At 34.2% G+C, this 22,504-nt stretch overlaps 2 protein-coding genes across 3 annotated transcripts; both read left to right on the forward strand.

Annotated features, from left to right (window-relative positions):
• Positions 1–6,984: 6,984 nt before the first annotated feature.
• On the forward strand, positions 6,985–9,901 carry LOC123712006 (esterase B1-like). 2 transcript variants are annotated; one of them, XM_045664908.1, is made up of 5 exons: positions 6,986–7,145; positions 7,227–7,375; positions 7,453–7,581; positions 7,809–9,109; positions 9,491–9,901. In XM_045664908.1, the coding sequence occupies exons 2-5, from the start codon at positions 7,286–7,288 to the stop codon at positions 9,663–9,665; spliced, it is 1,695 nt and encodes a 564-aa protein (XP_045520864.1). In that variant the 5' UTR covers positions 6,986–7,145; positions 7,227–7,285; the 3' UTR covers positions 9,666–9,901. The 2 variants fall into 2 exon arrangements, with proteins under 2 accessions (XP_045520863.1, XP_045520864.1); XM_045664907.1 differs by having other exon boundaries at positions 6,985–7,375.
• An 8,632-nt stretch (positions 9,902–18,533) lies between these two features.
• Positions 18,534–21,141, forward strand: LOC123712288 (esterase FE4-like). The gene is made up of 4 exons (XM_045665299.1): positions 18,534–18,683; positions 19,217–19,348; positions 19,508–20,802; positions 20,935–21,141. The coding sequence occupies exons 1-4, from the start codon at positions 18,549–18,551 to the stop codon at positions 21,107–21,109; spliced, it is 1,737 nt and encodes a 578-aa protein (XP_045521255.1). The 5' UTR covers positions 18,534–18,548; the 3' UTR covers positions 21,110–21,141.
• Positions 21,142–22,504: the final 1,363 nt, after the last annotated feature.

Consider the following 22,504-nt stretch of genomic DNA (forward strand, 5'->3'; position numbering starts at 1 on the left):
GGGGCAAATGGGCAGGTGGCTCATCTGATGCTAAGGGCTACCGCCGCCCATGGACACTCTCAATGCCAGAGGGCTCGCAAGTGCGTAGTCGGCCTGTTCTGCGGAGGTCTCCATTCAAGAAACCTGAGGTCAATTTAACTTTTCTAAATGGATTGTATATTATATATTTATTCATTTTTGTTTGTGATATAACAATTTCTAAGATACTCATATCATAAACTGACTGACTATATTTTAAATAAATAATGAACGTAATTGCTCCAACAGATGCTATGTATACACCAACCACCTTACGCAATGTCTAATGGGTTAATAGCGCGTGAAAGTGTCGTTTTTTATTTCGATCCTTTGTCAATATCGACAAGCCATAAATTATATAAATATTTGATCAGACACGCATTCGGATGTTAGTGTGCCCATAAAGGGTTGAAGGCAGTGTGTATAAATTGTTTTATTATATTCAAAACGAGACATACTATTATTATATTATTTAATAGATCGTGACGGCAAGCAGTGTTGGCCTAGCGGCTTCAGCGTGCGACTCCCTGGCGTCGTAGGTTCAATTCTCGGCTGTGCACCAATGGATTTTACTTGTACAAAGAACGAAAACATCGTGAGGAAGCTGGACCTATTCGCCTGGCCTATTAGAATGAGCATAGAACAGGTATAGAAATCTGAAACCCAGACGTAAAAGGTTGTAGCGCAATTGGTATATCGTGACTTGTTATGCAAAAAATACAGGTTATCAATAATCTATATGAATACCTTTTATCTATTATCATGATGTATATTGACTATATCGGTAAACAGCGATTTCATACAAAGAAACACAAAGAGGCGCTACTGTCTGTCTTGGCCGCGGATTTCTGAATGTAGTTCCTTGAAAAATTCTCCTTATATCTAGTAGGTGTTCAGGCCTATTCTTCAATAGGTAACATAAAAGCCTTAGAAAGGAGAGTCCAGCTCTATTCGTCGAATTACTTCGATTAGATTATAATTAAACAAGTTATTTAAAAAAATATGGATCCTGTCATCGATATGTGATATTTCCGGTCGTCCATCTCTTAATTATTAACACCTTTTTTTACAGAAAATCATAATCGTTGTATATTTTATGTTGTAATTATTTATTTGACACATAACCCGTTATAATATTTTCCACAAGATTGATTAAAAAGTATCGACACGCCTGAATAGCGATTTCTTGCTAAAATATTGATAAAGTGCGATATGGCATATTAAAGGGTGGAAATATGTCGCTTATAAACATTGCCAGTATGGGCTAGTACGTGTTACGCATTTTAAAGCTTTTTTTCATTATTTTATGAATAACTAAGCTTTTAACGCGTTGGCATATTATTTAACCGAAAAAATGTAGGAATAAACTAAGATAAGTAAGATCGTTGAAACTATAATTGGATTAAGTAGGTACAGAATGCCCTAACAATGAAACAGAAGTTTGGTTCAAAACTAAATGAACAATAACTGCATAACCTGTCAGTAAAACACTTACAGAATTTATAATTTTTAAGCATGCGTTAATTCGGCCGTATTGTGTCTTTTTATAGCTAGAATCAATTGACTATCCAGCACAAAAATAATTTATCAATTGATAACCGTAGTCCCTGAGATTGCCTTCCACCAAACAAACTGAGGAATGGTCTCTAAAAGTTTCCACCCCTATTGACTGTAGCATGAAGTAATATTACTTCAAAACAGAATTATCACTAACATTTCAAAACTCACATTACAAACATTCACTAAAAATCTCAAACAATATCTTGTCAACCCGTCCCGTCCTATGCTGATCCAGAAAATATTTGGATTATGCAAAAATAGTTTAATTATAAATTTTTGTTATGTAGAAATCATAAAGTACAGTTAATATATTTATATTAAATATATAATACATACAATCTATAAAACATTATTTTTCTTTAAAAAAAAGTTTATTACTCGTTGATAATGTAGCTTTATATTGGCGAAATAATGTCAGATTATCCACTACAATAATCAATTTTGTCGTCTTAAATGTTATAGATAAAGATTCAACGAATACATAACCCAACGATTGCTATACAGCAGTCGTGGAGTCGCTGTAATAAATTAGCCATCTTTAATTTAGGTGGTTTTATTGTATGATCAGTAAACGCGAAGAAAAGACGACACTTCTATATTGGATAATGTTATACAACATTTTCAGTTAAATTATTAGGAATAATGCGAATTTAAATTAGATTGAATCATTCCATCAAATATGTAAGTTTAAAGCTAATAAAACAGGTGTTTCATTTCGTTAATGACGCAGCTTCACCCCTTCAAATCTCAAAATTATAACTGTGCCGTTTAAAATAATAAATAAAATGCATAAGGGTTGGTCCCGACAGTTTAGTTACTTTGCAGTCGCCACGCTCGAGAGGTTATGAATGCATTATAATGCGACTCTCCTAACACGCGTGGTAGGGTTGATTTTAGTGACGTGATTTACACTTCATTTTTATTTAACTTAAGAAATAAAATAAAAAAATAAAAATAGCCTTTATTAGAGTACTACATAATCAGGATTACATTCATTTTATGTTAAGTGTGCTAATAGGACATTACCTCCTTCGGAGTGAAGACCTCCAGGTTCATCCATTTGTCTATCATCGCTACAATTATATACAATCATTCCGCGTTATCTCTTTTATTTCATCTTCCCAAGTTTCTGGAGATCGTCCACGTTTTTTCTTTCCACTGAGCCATTCCTTGCATGGGTCTTATTGACCCAACTTTTTTGAATGTGCTATGACGTTTATGGTTGTATGGCTGCGTATTATTGTTTTTAATTTAGTTCACTTTAATTTATATCGTCGTGGTTATGTGTGCGAACTGAAGTTGTGCGTTCAAACCTTGCTCGTATGTTTGTGTGACACAAAAGACTGATCGTCTAAAGATGCAAAGACCAATAATGCATTGCAATGGGAACCAAAATATATATTTTTATACGTTTTCAAATGATTGATTGACTTCAAGATAAAATATGGATCATACGGTATTTATATATTTAATTAAACATACTGTTATGTCTGTAACAGTTACCAATTTCTCTTACAAGCATTATACGTTTTACTTTGTTTTATGCCTCATTTAAAATGCTATGACTTCGAAGTTAATTAGTTTTATAATGTGGTGAACTAAATACCCAATTATAATAATATTTAGGTACTATTTATATTCGTTTCAACATATAGAAAATGTACCTATTGAATACGGAAATATATTTTATGTTTAGTAATTTTTTTAATGTAAAATTCTTACATATTGCAACATAAGAATTTGTCCTTAAAAACAGACGAAAGCTTAGTGGAATTAGCTTTAGTCACGTTCAACATTTGGCAAGGGACCTGGACATGACCAGGCAAATTTTAAAATTGTATGTTCTAGATACATCGACGAGCCGACAGACCCAGACCAGAATGGTGCCAGTTGGAGGAGGCCTTAGCCAATTATTATCGATATTTCAGAAATATTATAACCTTTGAAATAAGTATAAATAAATTTACATTTAAGTCCCTATATTAACAGATTTTTATCGATACAGTAACAACACTTTGAACCCTTTATTAGCGCGCCCCTAACACGGCGCAAACAGCTCGCCACCGAGCATAATTCTGCGGACTTAGAAGCTGAAAGCAAGGATCATTATTTGCTTGTTTCGGATTTAACTAATTATTAACAAGGTCACAAGGAAATTGGTTAATTCATAATCAAATTTAATTCAGACTCAGACGAATAGTCTTGCTCTTTCACGAATTTTGTAAATGTTTTTGACATTCCTAAGCATGTGCTAAGACGCATCTTAACTGAATAAACGTATGTTGTTTTGACACTTGACCATATTCCACGAAGAGCGATTCGGATCGTCGACGACCAATCCCTTTCCTAGCAGCTCGATACTTTGCCGTTGCGTAGAGATGGGGTCACTCTGCATCTTTGCTGCGTTTTCCATGGAGACTCATCAGCGGAAGATGCGTCAGAATACGATATTCCACCCGTATCACCACGTCTGTCGTTCCACAACTGAGCGGTTTTTAAAGCAGTTATTGCCGCGCAGAGGTCCTTAGCTTAGGGTCCTTCGAGAAAAGAGTGTACCACTTCTTAAAACCGGCAACGCACACACGAGCCCTCTGGTATTGAGTACCCATGGCCAAGGCGGTAACGGCCTCCTGCCTGTTTGCTCCGTTCTTATAAAAATAAATTTTCTTGTCGTTATTAGGTACTTATTTATACTCAAGGATAAAGTCAAAAACAAACATTATTTAATAAAAATATTTACCTCTACTTACGACTAACATGACGCTAATCTTTTAAATATTAAAACATTTATACCGACTCGCTTTTAATCCGAAGTTTAAAAAAAAACTTCAATACATCATCCATTGTTGGTAGGAGTTTTAAAATGTTAAGTTTTGTTGTTAAGGGCTCGCCATAAAGGGGTATAAATAATGACGATGCAGGTCTATAGAAAACTAAACGGTTGAAAGGGTGAACTCGAATAAAAATCGATTTGAAATGAGCGAAAAAATGCTCTTAAGCTTTTGTTAGGACAAAAAATATAATTTTGCCTTCAGCGCTGACTTCAGAAAATGTATGGAGCCGGTTTTAAGTTTATAAGACCTAAATGTTGCAGGAATATTTTACATTTCTTGTTGTATAGGGCTGTAGGCTCATCTAATGTTAAGCCGCAGCCCATGGCCACTTACAATACCAGAAGGCTTGCAAGTGCCTGGCCGGCCTTTTAAGAAGCGATACTAAAGTCGAATTGATTTGTATATACTCCAGTGGGCAGTTGGTTTCACATAGTGGTTGTACGCGCCAAAAACTGCTTTAAAAAACGCTGAACTGTTGTGGAACGGCAGACGTTCTCGTTTCACAACTCAGCGAAACAATATACGGGTAGACTTTTGTATACTATCTCGCCGTCAGCTGATGAAATTCAGCTGCATCTATTAATCTGAAATCTATGATAAAAATATTGTAAGGGATTCCAGCCACCATATCGTTAAAATATTATTGCCTGCATTATTTTTCCATAAAAACTAAATAGAAACAAAACTATTATAATAGCAATAATCATTTATTTACTAGATAGCAAAGATCCATTCATTATGCTTTCTGGCTGTAACGCTTTAATTCTTTTATTATTTATTATTAAGCTCATTATAAAACTTGAGTATAACCAACTTAACCCGATGCACCTAACACGCATGGCTGCACATATTGCACCTTTATCTGTTTAATCTGTACACATCACTATGAAAATGACAGGTGTCAGTTGTCATTCATTTAATAAAGGCTACAGCAAACAGTAGCTCAATCAATAAATTATTGTAATGGTCATTGTTATATCGTGAGAAACTATTTCAGTATCTCACGTGTTATGATAATAACATATTAATTTTTGCAATATCTATAATAATCTATATTAATAAGTACTTTGATTTGTTCAATGTGTTTTATTTTATGGTTGATTTTGTCTAATGAAGCTGATATTGGAATTTTTTAATGATGGATCAATAAATAGCGGCAATTATTTATTTTTAGTTAACACATACTCTTTACATTTAGGTATATGGCTATGTTTGCTTTTGGCAAAAATATATTTTAAAGAATTAAAAAAAAAACACTTTAACTACGAGTTTTTTTTAGTAAAAAATAAGATTTTAAAGTGTACCTAGCTTATTAACTTGTATAACTATATATTTTTTTATCATATTGCTGCGTTTTATAGTAGGTAGGTATCTATCACACGCGATGTACGTACGCGCACACTAGGTACACGTTTTCATATAAAACAATACAAAAATATGTCATATAACACGTGCGAAATCTTCAGTAAATATTTGCAAAATAAACAATTAGAATATATAAATAATATTCGCATTTATTTGCACAAATGTTCAATTTTGTTCAGTTATCGCGTTTCTGGTCGTTCGAAAATAATTCTAGCTTACAATAAAATTGATAATATAACTAATCCTTATTTACATAGTTTGTTTGAAGTGGCAGGACTGATAAGGACACAGGTAGAATAAATCCAATACTTTCATTGGGTGAATTTTTTTGTTTGAACTTTACGCCTACGATTTCAAGAACGAAGAACGCTTTATTTTTTACAAACACAATATTAAATATAACTGAATTAATAGACATAAATATATTACCAATAGAAATAATTATTAACACATACTTCATACATAAACACAACCTTTTCTCTGGATCGATCAATTATTTTTCTTTGCAGACAATATTGTCCTCCCCCTCACACCCAGTTGATTAAAAATTACCTAGGTGTTGTTTAATTTTGTATGATTTAGAACTTTAAGTTTTATTAACAAAACTCTATGAACATTTTGCTAAAAGATATTAAATTAAAATTCCTATTGCCAAAATATGCCCAAATGCTTAATGTGTATTTCCAAAATATTTTTTTTCAAATGCATTAGTTGTAGACCTAAGTAAGATTTCGATATATTAACTACTCCGAGACTAAAAATATTCCTGCGAAACATAATTATATTTAGAAGTAATTAAAGTATTGTAAATAATTTGTATTTTGAAGATAATATTTTTTTTTCAAAATGGTTGAAGTTATGAAATAATACTGCATGCTAAAACTATTCCGTTTCATTTTACAATCAAATCTCCCGCGAAAAGTTCCCGCGTAATACACAGAATATTAAACTTAAAGTTTATAATTGTTTGATAATTTTACCCCTTTTAATTAACAATAATTTATTAAAATGTTATTTACAATCTACATATACTTAAATTCAATTAATACTAGATCACAAAGTCTTAAAATATCGTTTTATTATTCATGATTCACGAAGATTGTGTCTTTTTATTTTCACATTTGTGTCGAAAACGTCAAACGACGTAAGCTTTGACAATGACAGCTAAATTCAACAGTCAAATAACAATTGCCTCAGACCATTTGAATTTCGAAATGCCCATAAAGTTTACTTCGGTACTTGTTATTTTATTAGTATAAGTAGGTGATAGGTTGAAATGAAATTTAAAATCTTCCGATCCAGTATATTTCAAAACAAATATTAGACAAATGGGCTTACAAAAGATGCTAAAATGGTCGTAGCGTAAATGTAATATCATACCTAGTATAGGTCCCTTTATCTCCTAAAAATATAAGGATCACGATAATACATTATTGAAAATATTTTAAGGTGTGTTGCGTGCAGCTATGAGTAAACTTTGAACTGAATTGTCATACTAATTCTATGTAATGAGTTTATATGTGAAAAACATATTATTTCAATCGACCAAAGTCCAAAGGTCCTGCATTACAAGATTTTCTTTAAAAACTAACATAATGGTAAGAGGGCTAGTATTGATATTTTTTAGTTTTAATATAATACATTGTAATTTTTACTGTTTTTTTTATTGTTGTAGGATCCATTAGTAAATACTAAAAATGGTGAACTTAGAGGATGTATTAAAAAGCTATTTGATGGCACAGAATATTACAGCTTCAAAGGAATACCATATGCACAACCACCAGTAGGGAAATTGAGATTTAAGGTAATTTTTACTATTATTATCTCAAGATAGATGTTTTGTTGAATGTAAACAGAACAATCTGCTATTTATGTATTGGTTTTATATTGTTTGTATTCTTTGTAAAGTTTAAAAATACTTTATATGTGTAAAACTAAAGATTTTATACTTATATATTTTATAACTATTAATTAACATTATGAAATTTTGTGTTAATAGGATGCTAGTATATGAGTTTATTTATATTTCAGGCTCCATTACCTGCTAAATCATGGGAAGGTGTGTATGATGCTTTAAAACATGGTCCGATCTCTCCACAATTTGATGCTCAAACACGCCAAGTTAAAGAAGGAAGTGAAGACTGCTTATATCTTAATGTTTACACAAAGTCTATAGAAACAGGTACTAAAGGCCCTGTAATGGTTTTTATCCATGGTGGAGGCTTTATGTCTGGTTCAGGCAATACTGATTTGTATGGCCCTGAATTTCTTTTACAGCACAATGTTGTATTAGTTACTATAAACTATAGATTGGAAGTGTTTGGATTCCTAAACTTAGAAATACCTGAGGTGCCAGGAAATGCTGGTATGAAAGACCAGGTTTTAGCACTGCGTTGGATCCAAGAAAATATTAATAATTTTGGTGGTGATTCTAATAATGTTACAATTTTTGGTGAGAGTGCCGGTGCAGCATCTGTTACATACCACATGATATCACCTATGTCCAGGAAATTATTTCATAAAGTGATTGCCCAAAGTGGTGTATGTACAGCAAATTGGGGACTGGGTGTTGATGGTAAGAATAGGGCTTTTAGATTGTGTAAATTATTAGGGAATGAGACCAAAGATCCTATCGAGGCTCTTACATTCTTGCAAAGTGTACCAGCGACTGACTTGGTTGGTAAAACCTTTAAAACAGTAACTGCAGATGAAAGACATAGAGGACTTCCCATGCATTTTTGCCCCAGTATTGAAAATAAATATGACCATAATGAAGTTTTTTTACCAGAACATCCAGAACAGGCATTTCTTAATTGTGATTCTGTGAATGTGCCATTAATGATTGGGTATAACTCAAAAGAAGGATTAATATTAATATCAACTGAATCTAAAAAAATTGAATATAGGAACAAAAATCCATCCTCCTTTGTACCAAGAGAAATATATAATGTAGTGAATGAGGATAAATTAAAAGAAATGGGACAGAGAATAAAAGAATTCTACTTTGGCGGTCATGATATAACATTGGAAGACACTGAGAAAATCTGCGACTTACAATCAGACTTATATTTTACATACCCAATACATTATTTTATTGAGCTTTATGCTAGGAATACTCTACCAGTATATATGTATAGCTTTAACTATGATACAGATTTAAACTTTTTTAAAAATTTGATGGGAGCCAGTGACATTAAGGGAGCAGCTCATGTTGATGAATTGTTCTATATATTCTGTTGTGCAATGAATAGAGATTATTATGAGGAAAATGAAAATTTGAGAAGTATTATCAATAATGTAACTAAACTTTGGACAGACTTTGCTAAGAATGGGTAAGAATGTAATACTCTTGAGTTCTTTAGTTCGTCAGTGTGACTTAGTGTTTGAATATTTAATTATTATCGTTGATAAATAATGTGTATATTTTCTTTTTAAAATTATCTTATACTTGTTGTAATCCTAGATTGTGTGAATGGTTATTGTACATTAACTTTGTATTTTTTCCCCCAATAACTATTTGTAATGAGAGCTTAAATAAATAAGACCTATCATATAACCCAATATCAAATAAAAGGTTCAGGATTTGATTCCCGAATAAATAATAATAACTAGTCATATTTAGACACTGTTTACATACAGTTCAGTCCCAGGTGTTGATTCCATAAAGACATTTAATGAACAATGACAAATGCAAAATAAACTTTAATTTTCAGGAACCCAGTATCAAACAGTGCAATAAATTGGCAGCCATACACCATAAAAGATAAAGAATTTCTTAATATTGATAAAAACATGGCACTTGGAAGATATGTGGATCAAAAAAGAATAGAATTTTGGAAGAAAATGTACAAAGAAGCAGGCTTACATAGTACAAGAAGTAATTTGTAGTCTTGCAATAGTAGATATTGTTCAAATTGTCTATGTATTCAGTATTTGGACAAATTTAACTTAGATTTTAGATATTCGGTGTTTGGTATTCAGTTGGATAGTGTTACCAGTTAACTGACAGTGCCTAGGGTTTATAAAATTTTGAATTTATTGTGAATATTTTACTGGTCAAGGTTTATTTGATAATGAGATTTATACATTTGTTATATTGAATTTTAAATATATTTTTATAGTTATGGGTTTTTCTTCTCATTCTGTTATCATCCGAAATATATTTGTATACCTGCAACATTAAAGATTGTTTCTATTTTTATTTTGTAAAATTGTAGCGTGTCACTCTCAATCCCCAGCTGCGCAATAATGGGTTTTTATATTTGCGCAATTAATACTTGCCAAAAGCGTATGTGTCCTTTGTGACGATTAAATAACGAAAAGGGGGGTTAAGATTATTGATTCCACTATGATTTCATATTTATTTAATAACTTTAGAGACTGGACTCTAAATGCCTAAGGGTTAGTACAGAGCCACACCAAAGTACATATTCGATTATTAAAAAAAAGTTATGTACTTAATTAGAAATTTTTTTTTTTAAAACCCATTAAAATATAATAGACATGCATCCCATACCGGTATTGGCTTTATTTTAATTGCACATAAAACGATACTTTTCATATTTCGCGCTTAAAAAAAGTAATGTATTTATTCGCATCTTATTTGATCTAGTTCGTTGCAAACGAGGCAAGACTATCTATGCCCGGGGAAACCCCGTTTTATTTAATTTTTGTCCCCGAGAATTCCATTTCGCTAGAAGCTTTAGTTGGCTTTTAACTGCAATCGCGGGTAGAATTTTTTCCGTACTAAATTAAAATTTATCAGACTCACAAAAATCTTACCAATGTTAATTTTTATCATTAACAGTTATTAATTTTATTTTAATGTAATTGTTAGTCTTAATTTTAATAACTAAACCTTTAATCTTATTCAAAGTTTGTGACTTTTTTTTCAAATAAAAATTGAAAACTTTAACCAAACTAGATATATTTATCTACATTAATTAAATTTTTATTGAATAAGCGTTGATATTGGTAGTGACGATATTTCTATAAGAGAAAATAGAATGATGTTTTTTGCTCATACATATAGTTATAGAGAAATCGACAAGCCAATCATGACTAATTAGGCAGAGCTCTACAACTGGGGGTTTCCAAATTCCAGTGATCATCTAGAGATAAAATCATTTGTAGTATCAACTTACCTAATTCATCTGAAAATACCTATTCATATAAATAGTATGTTGTCTGAAGTACTTAAAAAATGTTATTTGTATTAGAAGCGATTCATTCGTTTCATTAGCTTATAAATTACCGATTAAAATGTGTAATAATATCAGATGTAACTTAGTGTAGAGGTCTTGGCCAAGGACTTCATTAGGGTTGTCACAATCGACCCAAATTACAATTATGCACAAAAATCTAGTGCTCACTGAGTTAGTGTTTCGTCTGATTGGGTAGAGATAGATAAGTTTGGTGGGGAGAGTTCCGATGATTTTCTAGAACTGTCTAGAACTTCTTCATAACATTTGGTCTTAAAAAAGCCGTAAATAGAAAAAAATATTTAGGAGGAGGATTCTCACGTTACTTTTTGATCTTTGTATTCTAAATACAGATTTAGATAATTTGGCTTACATCTATGCTTTTATCTTTTACAATATTTGGTTATTTTATCTTATAGAAAAGTTTAACGTGGTCATTTTAGTCACTTCAATGTTTTTAAACACTTTTATGGGATAAAACAAGCCTACAGAACGGTCATAAAAGGCATCGCAGTCTATGAACACCATTTTAGTGGGATCTTTTCCAAGGAAGCTGTCGTTTTAAATAATTGTCGGTCGTGTCTTCCATGTAAAACCTGTAGGTTCCAATTCCACTGTACAATAATTGTTTAAAAAAATTACTTTCAACTTATATGTGCCAACCCTAGTTATCAAACACATTTACATAAGTGCATATAATATTATTGGTACAATGACATTTCTTTTCGGTAAAATGAAACCCATTTTAATGCTTTTGGGTATAGATGCTTTTTGATACTATTTACTTTATTACGAGTATTAAATTGAAAATGTCATCTAATCAATTTTCGTATATCTTCGTTTTACTTTTAATTAGTGGAAACACATAACAAAACGGTAACATATATTCTAATTTTTAAATTTGGAAGACTTCTTGGAAAGAAAATACACTTTTATGGGTTAAAAATTGTATTAGTAAATTTGTGTTTGACTTACTTGACTTAATGTCCTATAACCCCTAGGTGAGGCAGAGGGCGTCCACAGTGAGTCTCCATTGCGTTCGGTCTTGAGCCTCGTGTTTCACCTCGCTCCAAGTTTTTCCGGCTCTCTTTGCCTCGTCCGCAACTGTTCGGCGCCAGGTTTGTTTGGGACGGCCACGTTTCCGCTTTCCTTGCGGATTCCAATCAAGCGCCTGCTTGGGAATATGATTGAGATCCCTTCGGAGTGTATGGCCTATCCAATTCCATTTGCGTCGCTTGATCTGGTGGCTGATCGGGGTTTCTCGACAGCGCTCCCAAAGTTGCTCGTTAGAGATCTTTTCAGGCCAGTAGATGTTCAGAATACGGCGAAGACAGCGGTTAACGAAGACTTGAAGTCGGTGCGAGATGTGTTTGGTGACCTTCCACGTTTCACACCCATAGAGCAGCACAGATTTGACGTTGGATCCGAATATTTTGACCTTGATTCGACGCGTCAACATCCGTGACTGCCATATAGGCCGAAGTTGTGCAAAGGTTCCATATAGGCCGAAGTTGTGCAAATTTGTGTTTAGATGGAGTCAAACTCCTAAAGTGGCCCCAAAAAACCTTGTCTGCGGGTATTTGCAATCAGCCCTAAGGATATGAAGGAATATGTTCTGTGGTGCTGTCACGTAGAGTGGCTTCCCATTGAAAGCATCTACTCATATTCTGCCTAGAGCTACTGCCAATCTTCTAGCTCTAGAATATGGTGACGTTAGCGAGCACGTTTGTTCGGGTGACAGGTTCGTCGCTCTTTGTATTTAGCTGCCAATCTCCAGATTTCCTCTTTCATAGTTCTCATTTTAAGGTGTTCTTGAACTTCGTAGTTGGTGCTTTTGATATTGCTCTTAGGATCTTGTTCTGTTGTCGCTGGAGTATATTCATGTTGGTGTCACTTGCGCCACAGTTGGAGGCCATACGGCCAAATTGGCTTTAGACTTTATATAGGTATGGAGTTTTTTTTCTAGAAAAAGTCTCGAGTTCCTTCCTAGTATCCAGTATAGGTTGACTGTAGCTTTTTTAGACATAGGTGCAACTTTATAGGTGGGCAGTCTCCTCTAGCTTTTATTTTCCATTTTTGCAGCCATTCGTTAACTTTGTCAAGGCCCTTCTGTAAGTCCTCTGATGCAAGTCTTGGGTCGTTATTCCTCCTAAGGGTCCTGCTAATATTGTGGTGTCGTCTTCAAATGTTGCTGAGGCTATTTCTGGCAATAGCTTGGCTGGCTTCGAGGTCCATTATGAGAGACGTGTTTGTTATCTTCTGGTGGCTTGTAATATTAAATAATAACTAGAAACGCAACAATGTGATTTGAATTATTTATTTCCCGTAAAATCATGATGAAATAAACAATACAAGTTAATTAAAGCCTAAGCTTTAGTATCATTTAATAAACATAACATAATTTTTTTATTGTTTATAATGAAGTAGAAGCTTGGCCAATCATTAAGCGGCCTAAAGTACTCAGAAAGACATTTCTGATTGAGTCTTTTCAGCATCCTGACTACTATTATTTTGATTTCGACCATTATATTTCTTAAATTTACTTTCATGACGCCAATTTGCTTTAGCAAAAATTTCATTTATGGGATATATTTCTAAAACAATTAGCGAAGCAACATCTACAACTACCAGGCGATGTTTCGATACCCGATTCCAAAATGGATTTCTTGACCTAGCCCCCCATAATTGTGGGCGTAGCTGTACAGGATCTTTGGTTCAAATAAACAAATTTGTCAAGGAGCCTCATCTATTATTAGAGACAGATATGAGTGTCCTAAGATAAAATAAGGGATTACGATGCATATCAGGCAAGATAAAAACGTCCAATTTGATTGTCTATACGTTCCTGTATCAATTTAGAACCAAAAACCGGATGCAAAATGATGGAATAACCGTTATCAATAAAATGCTGAGGTAGCAATTGAAGAGAATCAAATCATGAACTCTGCGCTCAGAAGCCAATAAAATTATTGTGGATGTGCGTTTCGAGATATGAAATAAATTTTGCTCATTTAGTTTTAGGGTTTCAAATAATTTATAACAATCCTCGCATCCCTTAGGGCTCATTCAGACGAACGGCACGCGCCAACTGCAAGCGTCGACGGCAGGCGTCAACGTTTCGGCGGCAGCCGTCGATGGGGTTTTACGCTTGCAGTTGGTGCGTGCTACGCAACTAATATAGACAGGGAGCCAGTTGCAAAATGGCTTCCGATGAAGAAACACTATTATTGCTTCTACTTCGCCGTCGTCGCCGACAAAAGCGAAGAAGACTGACACGTTCATTATAGGTTGAAGAAATATTGATGTACAGAGAACAAGATGGAAAGTTTTTTACACTCTACCCACGTTTGCCAAGAAACGAAAATAAATTTTTCAATTATTTTCGAATGTCAACAACAATAGTTTTGCTAAGTATCTACATCAGGAGGAGCCGGGAATCGACAGTCTTTATTATTTTGTTGACACCAATTAACCCATTTATACCAAATAGGAGCATGTTTTCCTTGTTGAAACTCTCCAAGGCGAGGTTCGCCTCGTGTCCAGTAGTCTGTTAAAGAATCCCAGCCAAAATCAGCCACGCTTCCAACTGTAATTTCTGCACTTGAGGAGGAGCTTGACCCGTTACGTTATACATCAGGGTTTTGTTTAGATTCCGTATTGATAGTGAGGGTGCCAGTGCTCGGCCAAAAAGGCTTTCTCCACCTGGGTGCTATTATTATGAACTTCCCTTGGGATAAATTGACCTGGTGCAGCACTCGAGATAATAGCGCTGGCGGTGAAAATATCCTCGCTAGATAGTAACGCCAGCATCCGCTGAAGGCGTCATGAAAGCAAGCGTTCGAATTAGCGTTAGTAACTTGCCACGACATGAGCGTCTCGGTATCACGTGGAACACACTATGTGTTGTTCGAATCGATCGTTCGAATCGATTAACCTCGTTAGAGGTCATATCGACTTCTCTAGATTTATGGTCCAGCCCAGGTTCTTCAAAAAGATCATGGCTATGAGAACCTGGGAGTTAAGAATTGTTCTGTCCTGGTGGACCAGTAAGTAATCGACCAAGAAAACGATCACTCGTAAGACCTGACGAGGTAATAGCTCGGCTGTAAAATTTGTCACCGACGCAAAAAAAATCGGAGCTATGGTCAACAGGTAGACAGGTTATTTGAAAGAGCCTTCCCTCGTAACTGATATGCAGAAACCAACTATGTTCGAGGGAAATCGATACATGATAAAAGGCTTGGCTGAGATCCAGCTTCACCGTCGAATCGCTTTTTTATAGGAAATTTGGCATTTGGTGTTGATGATGAAAAGGGTCTGGTTTCATGAACTGAAAAGACTTGATTTATAGTTGTTCTTTGTTATTATAAAAAGTGAAGATATGAACGACGGAGTCAGCGGCGCTGGCTCGAGTTGCTGGTCTCGAATCATGGTATGGATTTCCATGACATCGAAGTTGAAACAGGCGTTTGCAATTTAATGCTTTTAATGGCACTTTTCGATTGAAAGGTATTTGAGCGGAGGTTATTATTTTTAGAATGAGAGGAAATTTTAATTTCGCTCAATTTTTGTGATAGTTTCTTAAACAACCGCCGTAAATGCCCATCGAGTCACTTGTGCTTGTATTTATTAGCTCTGTTATATTTGCCTTTGCCTTTTTCATGATCATCGAAGTTGACTTTTTTGTCCTTGTTTTGAGTTGTATCGGTTTTTGAGGTTTACCAATTATTATAAGGCCGGTAACGCACTAGTTAAGAGTACCAACCCTATAGATATATGCTTTGTAAGTACGAAACCAAATGTAGGTCTTGCGTCAGCAACGACCAATACTTGGGTGGCGGTATCACTTAACATCAGGTGAGCCTCCTGCCCGTTTGCCCCCTGTACAATGTATGTATTGTATACCTGTATAAAAAAAATGTTTGACCGCGTGGCCAACACATTTTCAGCAATTTTTACACTTTCCTTTTGCAACAAAACCTTTTTTGACTGTTCACTTAACAAGTGTGCACTATTATTAGGCATTTTGTACATATAACGTGAACACGGAGTTCACCAATTTATGTAATAATTATTTCCACTTGAAAATAAATTTTAGGTCGATATACTTTTAATTTACTGCTTCGTTTAAGTTTGCACTTGCGACTGTGTTAGACGAAAAACGACGCAACAATGAACAATAATTCTGGCGGCTTGCTTTAGCGCGGTAAAAAGTTAGTTCCAGTTTCAAACGTTGGGCGCTGGCGGCGGATACGGAAACGATGTACTCTCATAATGGTCCTGGGACGTCAAACGGAACACATAATATACGTGTTCCAAATTTAAAATAATTAAAAAGAATGAAAAAACCAAAAGTTTTTATGTAAAAGTATTTATAGCCAAACTAGTCAAATGTGTGATAGATTTTTTCTACTATTATTAAAATTTTGACTTGTTTTACAACTAATAATGTTAAACTGAAGATTATTCACGTAATTCTAAGACATTTAGCAGATGCATTTGTTTACTAATATCGATTACAATGCAAATCAAGCGCATGAATATTAAGTAGTACATGAAGTAATATAACTTTTATTAAATTTACATCGTGGCTTCCATCAATTAAGTGTCAAACCTTATTTTATACAATTAACTAGGTGCTTGATTGGACCCGCAAGGAAAGCGTAGCCCAAGCAAACCTGGCGTCGTACATCTACAATATGCTGCAAAGAGAGCCGGTAAAACTTGGAGTGAGGTGAAATACGAGGCTCAAGACTGATCGCGATGAAGACTCACGGTGGACGCTCTCTGTCCCATCTAGGGGTTTGCAAGAACATGTATTATTATTTTGCGCTCAAACGACCTTGTATTCAAATTAGTTGTTAGGTTATTTATGAAAATGCCAACTTTATACAAACATAATATATCGATAAAACTGTTTTCATTCAACTTTCAAAGATGTTTCTTAGTATTTCAATTACCTAGAGTTGGCGTCGCAGATATGGAATAAAGTGGTACGTATACTAATAATTCTGCGCTCTTTGACCAACATAAGTCAACAATTACCAATTCTTAAAGTGCCAGCAACGCACTTGCGATCGTACGGGCAATGTGAGTGCCCATGGACGGCGGTATCGCTTAACATCAGGTGAGCCTCCTGCCCATTTGTCTCCTGTTATATAAAAAAAATATGTCATAAGAAATCGTTTTTTGTGTTGTCATTTAATAAAGCAAATAATTTGTGATAATTGACCTATTCGGAATTTATATTTTTTCCGCACAGTTTCACAGGTTCCCTGGAAGAGATCGCTCGAAAGCGATAAGGCGGCTAGTAGCCCTCCTTTTTATTTAATTATGTTCAAGTTTTATTTATACTAATAACCACTATTTTCGTTAAGAAAGCCGTGTAAACGAATTGTCAGTTGATAATTCAAACGATTAGCTCAACTAAATTGCAGCTTGTAATGCAGACTAGTTTGTCACGCTTAAACAAAGGGAAATTATATTTGACAACATCGATAATAATTTATAAAAGGGTAGTAAAGAAAACAACTGTTATTAAATATGAAACAAATTTTAAAAGTTTGGTCCCTGTGTAACTTTAACGCTGGCAGCATTTCCTCACTGTATTGCGATAATCATTCGTTGAGCGTGGAAAGCACCAGCTCTGAGGTCACCTACTAACTATCAGGTGCCTTAAATCTTCAATTAGCGCAAGTGCAGTTGAACCCCACGGCCCAGTCTCTACTCTAAAGGGAACAAAATCGAAGTTGGATGAAAGACCCTTATTTGAGCTGTTTATTTGATCATTAATTTTCGCTTGAAGAGAAACACGAGTCCTTTTTAATTTCGGGCAACAATTTTAATTACATGAACATAATCAAAACAAAAGTAGGTATAGCTCAAGGAGATTAAAATTGGTGATTTTGAAAGTAACTTCTAAAAAAAGAGTATCTTCTAAAGTGTCTCAAGAGTGCTATCTGCGAACCGGCATCTAATGTCCATTGCAATGTACCCTATGTAATGTCCAATGTGTGTAGAATCGCTGACCATTGCAGCCCAATCCCGTCAATCTCGAACGGGATCTCGTCATATTATGCTTCGGGATTGATCCCGAAAAATTACACGGAATCTCGGGATTGCATTCCCTAGCTACAGCCATTGTTGTTCCGTCATCAATACTAACAATTGCAAACTAGAACTATGTATGTTACATTTTTAATTTGCATATTTGAATTTCCTTATCTAGTTTATTGTTATTGCATAATTTCTTTTCTCTTTCATCATTGTAATGTTTCCCTTTAAATTTGTTGCACACTTGTGATTGATGTATGTGTGTTTTCGTACGTCGTGTATTCTCTGTGTTTCGTTTATATGCCTTTAAAAAAATACAACAAATTGCGGGAACTTGCAGGATTGCCCATGAACCTGCAATTTCTATCTCGGTGTATAGGTACGAAGCTAATCATATAAATTTATCAATTATCAATAGTAGAATAATAACATGTTATATATTTAATAATTAAAATCCTCAAGATCAACTAAAGCCGAGTTTGAAATGAGTCATATTGCTGATAGGAAAACAGGTATAATGGTACTGGCGTCTATAAATACTCAGTGTAAAGCCAGCCAGCGGCAAGACAACAGGAAAATGGTTGGGACAAAAGCGATATCTTGGCTCCTGTTCATTTTATTTGCAGAATGCTACCATACCAAGGAAGCCCATGTAAGTTATTCAATTAAACCGATAATAATTACCAAAATATAGATAAAATTGCGAATTGTATGTGTTAAATTTGTTTGTCTTTAAATCAAATTGTCCTAAATACTTTAATTTTTTAAATTTACTAGTTCACTTTATGGCGCCTTTTGTTTTTACGAGTAATTTTTTTTTTGATCTTGATTTTCCCTTGTTTTTTTTTTTAATTGCAATATTTGTTAGTTATTTAGTAGCAAATATTGTATTTATTGTGTCCTTAGACTCATTTAAAGGGAAATAAAATATTTTTAAAAGTACATAAATTGTTATAGTATTATTTCTGAATGTTTTAATGAGTATTTTAAAGCTGCTTAGTAAGACGGATAATAGAAACAAATTAACCTTTGTTAAGTAGTAGGATTATATATTTATATCTTTGGTATATTTGAAATATATAAATAAATTAATATATATTATACGAATATTTTAAGTAGTAACGTAAGGAAAAGCCAGGTTTCAATGTTTTATATAACTTCTTACTTATTTTTTTAAAATTCCAGCATAAGCCGGTGGTAACGGTGAGTGAGGGCAAACTGAGAGGAACAGTAGAAAAAATCTACGATGGATCCTCTTACTTCAGTTTTAAGGGAATTCCATACGCCGAGGCTCCAGTTGGTGCACACAGGTTTCAGGTATTTTAGGCAATTAATTATTTTCCAATCTCTTCCAGACGCATATTTTCTTATCATTTGTTTAGGAGTTGTTAAATCTTCTTTTTTATTCATCTGGCATAATCAAAAGTGCATTTTTTTAATAACTATAATATAATATAATAATTTAATTTTTTATAGTCTCAACCATCACCGCCACGAAATTGGCATGGAGTCCGCGATGCTTCGAAACATGGACCGGTCTGTACTCAGTACGACTTTACTATCTCACAATATATAGAAGGTAGTGAGCAGTGTCTCTTCGTTAATGTATACACCAAGTCTTTAAAAACAGACGCCAAAATACCAGTGATGGTATTCATTCACGGGGGATCCTACATGTCCGGATCTGGAAATTCTGATACTTTCAGCCCAGATCTGCTTCTTGAACACAATGTTATATTGGTAACCATCAACTACAGATTGGAACTGCTAGGGTTCCTTGCTGTTGGTTCACATGATGTACCCGGAAGTGGTGGTATGAAAGACACAGTTGAAGCTCTTCGCTGGATCAAGAAAAACATTGCCAAATTTGGTGGTGATCCTGACAATGTCACCATTTTCGGAGAAAGCTCTGGGGCCTCATCTGTTACTTATCTAATGATGTCACCGTTGGCTAACGGACTCTTCAATAAAGTCATAGCTCAAAGTGGCACTTGTTTTGAAGACTGGGCTCAAGCGAGAAACATGAAAGAAAGGGCTTTCAGGGCTGCGAAGGTATTAGGCAAAGATGCCAAGAACGTTGAAGAGTTGTTGGACTTCCTTCGTAGTGTACCACCTCTTAATTTGACTAATCTTACTGAAAAAACGATGACAGAAGAAGAAAAGTATAGAGGCTTTCCCGAACAATTTGTTCCCGTGGTTGAGGAAAAGTTAACTGGTGTCGAGCTCTTCATCGATGAGGATCCTGTGCAGAAGGTCGTAAAGGGCAAAGTCAGTAAAATGCCTATAATGCTTGGATATAACTCCGGTGAAGGAATATCCACAATTTCTGATGAAATCAAGAAATTGGATGTAAAGAACAACAACGTTTCATTATTTGTACCACGATCGATTGTTGAGGTTGTTTCTAAAGAAAAGGCTTTAGAGTTTGGACGTAGAATTCAATCATTCTACGGTACTATCACCAAAGACCATCCAGAAGTCATACGTGATATTCTGACAGACGCCAACTTCGCATACAACACACACAGATTCGCATACTTGTACAGTAAATTGAATGCTCCCGTCTATATGTACAGATTCAACTATGAAACTGATTTGAACATCATAAAGAAATTTTCCTCATACAAAGATATACCTGGAGTAAGCCATGCTGATGATCTTTTCTACTTATTCTACAATAACTTGAACAAGGACGCCTATGATAATCAACCTAAGTTGAGAGACATCGCTCATGAAGTAACCAAGCTATGGACTGATTTTGCTAAATTTGGGTAAGAATCTTTGACTTGTTTAGCATGGTTAAAATGTTTTAGAGGCTATGGGGTAACAATGATGACGTTATACTAACATGATACGATATACATATTTTGTATTCTCCCCTTATACCATATATTTTTTTTCAGAAACCCTACACCAGATGGAAGCTTAGGGGTAGCCTGGCAACCATACACACCATCTGGCAAGGAATACTTCAACATCCAGGAGAAATATTCCAACGGCAAGTACGCTGACAAAGACCGCATTGAATTCTGGAACCAAATCTACAGGGAAGCTGGCCTGCCCCACATTGGACAGTGAATCAAGTTCTTGAAATAAAAGATTTTGCTTCATGAATTAGTTTTATTCTACAAAAATAAACATTTAAATAAACCAATTATTTGAAGCCTTAACAGTTTATGTTAGACGTTGTGTGAAATTCACTAGTACATAAATTTCTTCTTTAATATTATGTAATGTAATTATTATATCGCATTCATTGTTTTAAAGAAAAATTAACGAGATGGCCAAACCAACAAAAAATGGTATATGTCCTGATTCGGTTTTTTGAGGCGAACCATAAATACATTTTTATGAGCCATTTAAATTAATAGTTAATATTATATGCTTACTATAATAATTGTCGTTAATTAATGACCTTGACTTATGAAATAAACAAAGAAACAAAATGATCACATGTTGGCCTTTTGTGAAATTTTACCCTTTCCTGAATCTTAATATATAAGGAAGTAAACAAACTCGTACACACTTTGCCTCTGCGGCTTGCTTATAGTAATTTATTAAAAACTAACAGTTATTCCTTAAAGTTTTATCGATAAGCTAAATAAATATTCGCTTTGTATTTTAAAATCTAATTTATTATTAAAAGGTCAGTAAGGTTAAAATTTGTGATTAGCTTATAAAGCTGAAGTTTAATATGCAACTGTCATTTTGACGACATTTAATAATTGACGATTCTGGTTACCAAGACGTTTATCCCGAAGGAAGGGTTTGTTATGCGGTAAATTTAAAAAAAAATGTAACTAACGTGTCTGCCCACGCCCTGTTAATTGAAAACTTTACGATACATCGCAAATGACATATCAATTGAATCAAATAAAAATATTAGTTATTCAAAAACAGACCATAATTTTCACTACTCAAAAAACCAGTGGCTCTAACCTTGGCTCAAGCCAGTGGCCAAAATCTCTGTATCTGATTGTTTATTAGGCAAGTAGTTTTTTGGGTCTAAGGCACGTCAGCTTCCTCGTAAAGTTTCCACCGTACGAGCGTATGTTAAATGCGTACAAAGACAGAAGTTCGTTGGTGCACGGCCAGGATTCGAACCTATAATCTTTGGGTTGAGGTTTGCACGCACGCGTTTTATAAATCTTAATAAAAGAATTTAAAAGCTAAAATGATAAACACAATATCTAGACCCCTTATTTTCAAAACTATCTTTATGAATTAAATTAAAACATATTTTTCCTCTTCAGTCATTTTGTTTGTGGATTATGATAAAAACAAGGCCATTTTAAATTGTAATATTCCTAGACATAATATATTCTATGCGTCAAGTGGGACATACCCGCGAGCAAAAGTGATGATTTCTAATATAAACGAGGAAAACTTGTATTTTTGTATGTTGTAAGAATTAAAATAAAAAAATTAAGTCCAGCCTGGCAAAGGCTGTTATTGTTTAGCATTGCATTATGT

The sequence above is a fragment of the Pieris brassicae genome, chromosome 7 (assembly GCF_905147105.1).
Source record: "Pieris brassicae chromosome 7, ilPieBrab1.1, whole genome shotgun sequence".
Taxonomy (NCBI): domain Eukaryota; kingdom Metazoa; phylum Arthropoda; class Insecta; order Lepidoptera; family Pieridae; genus Pieris; species Pieris brassicae.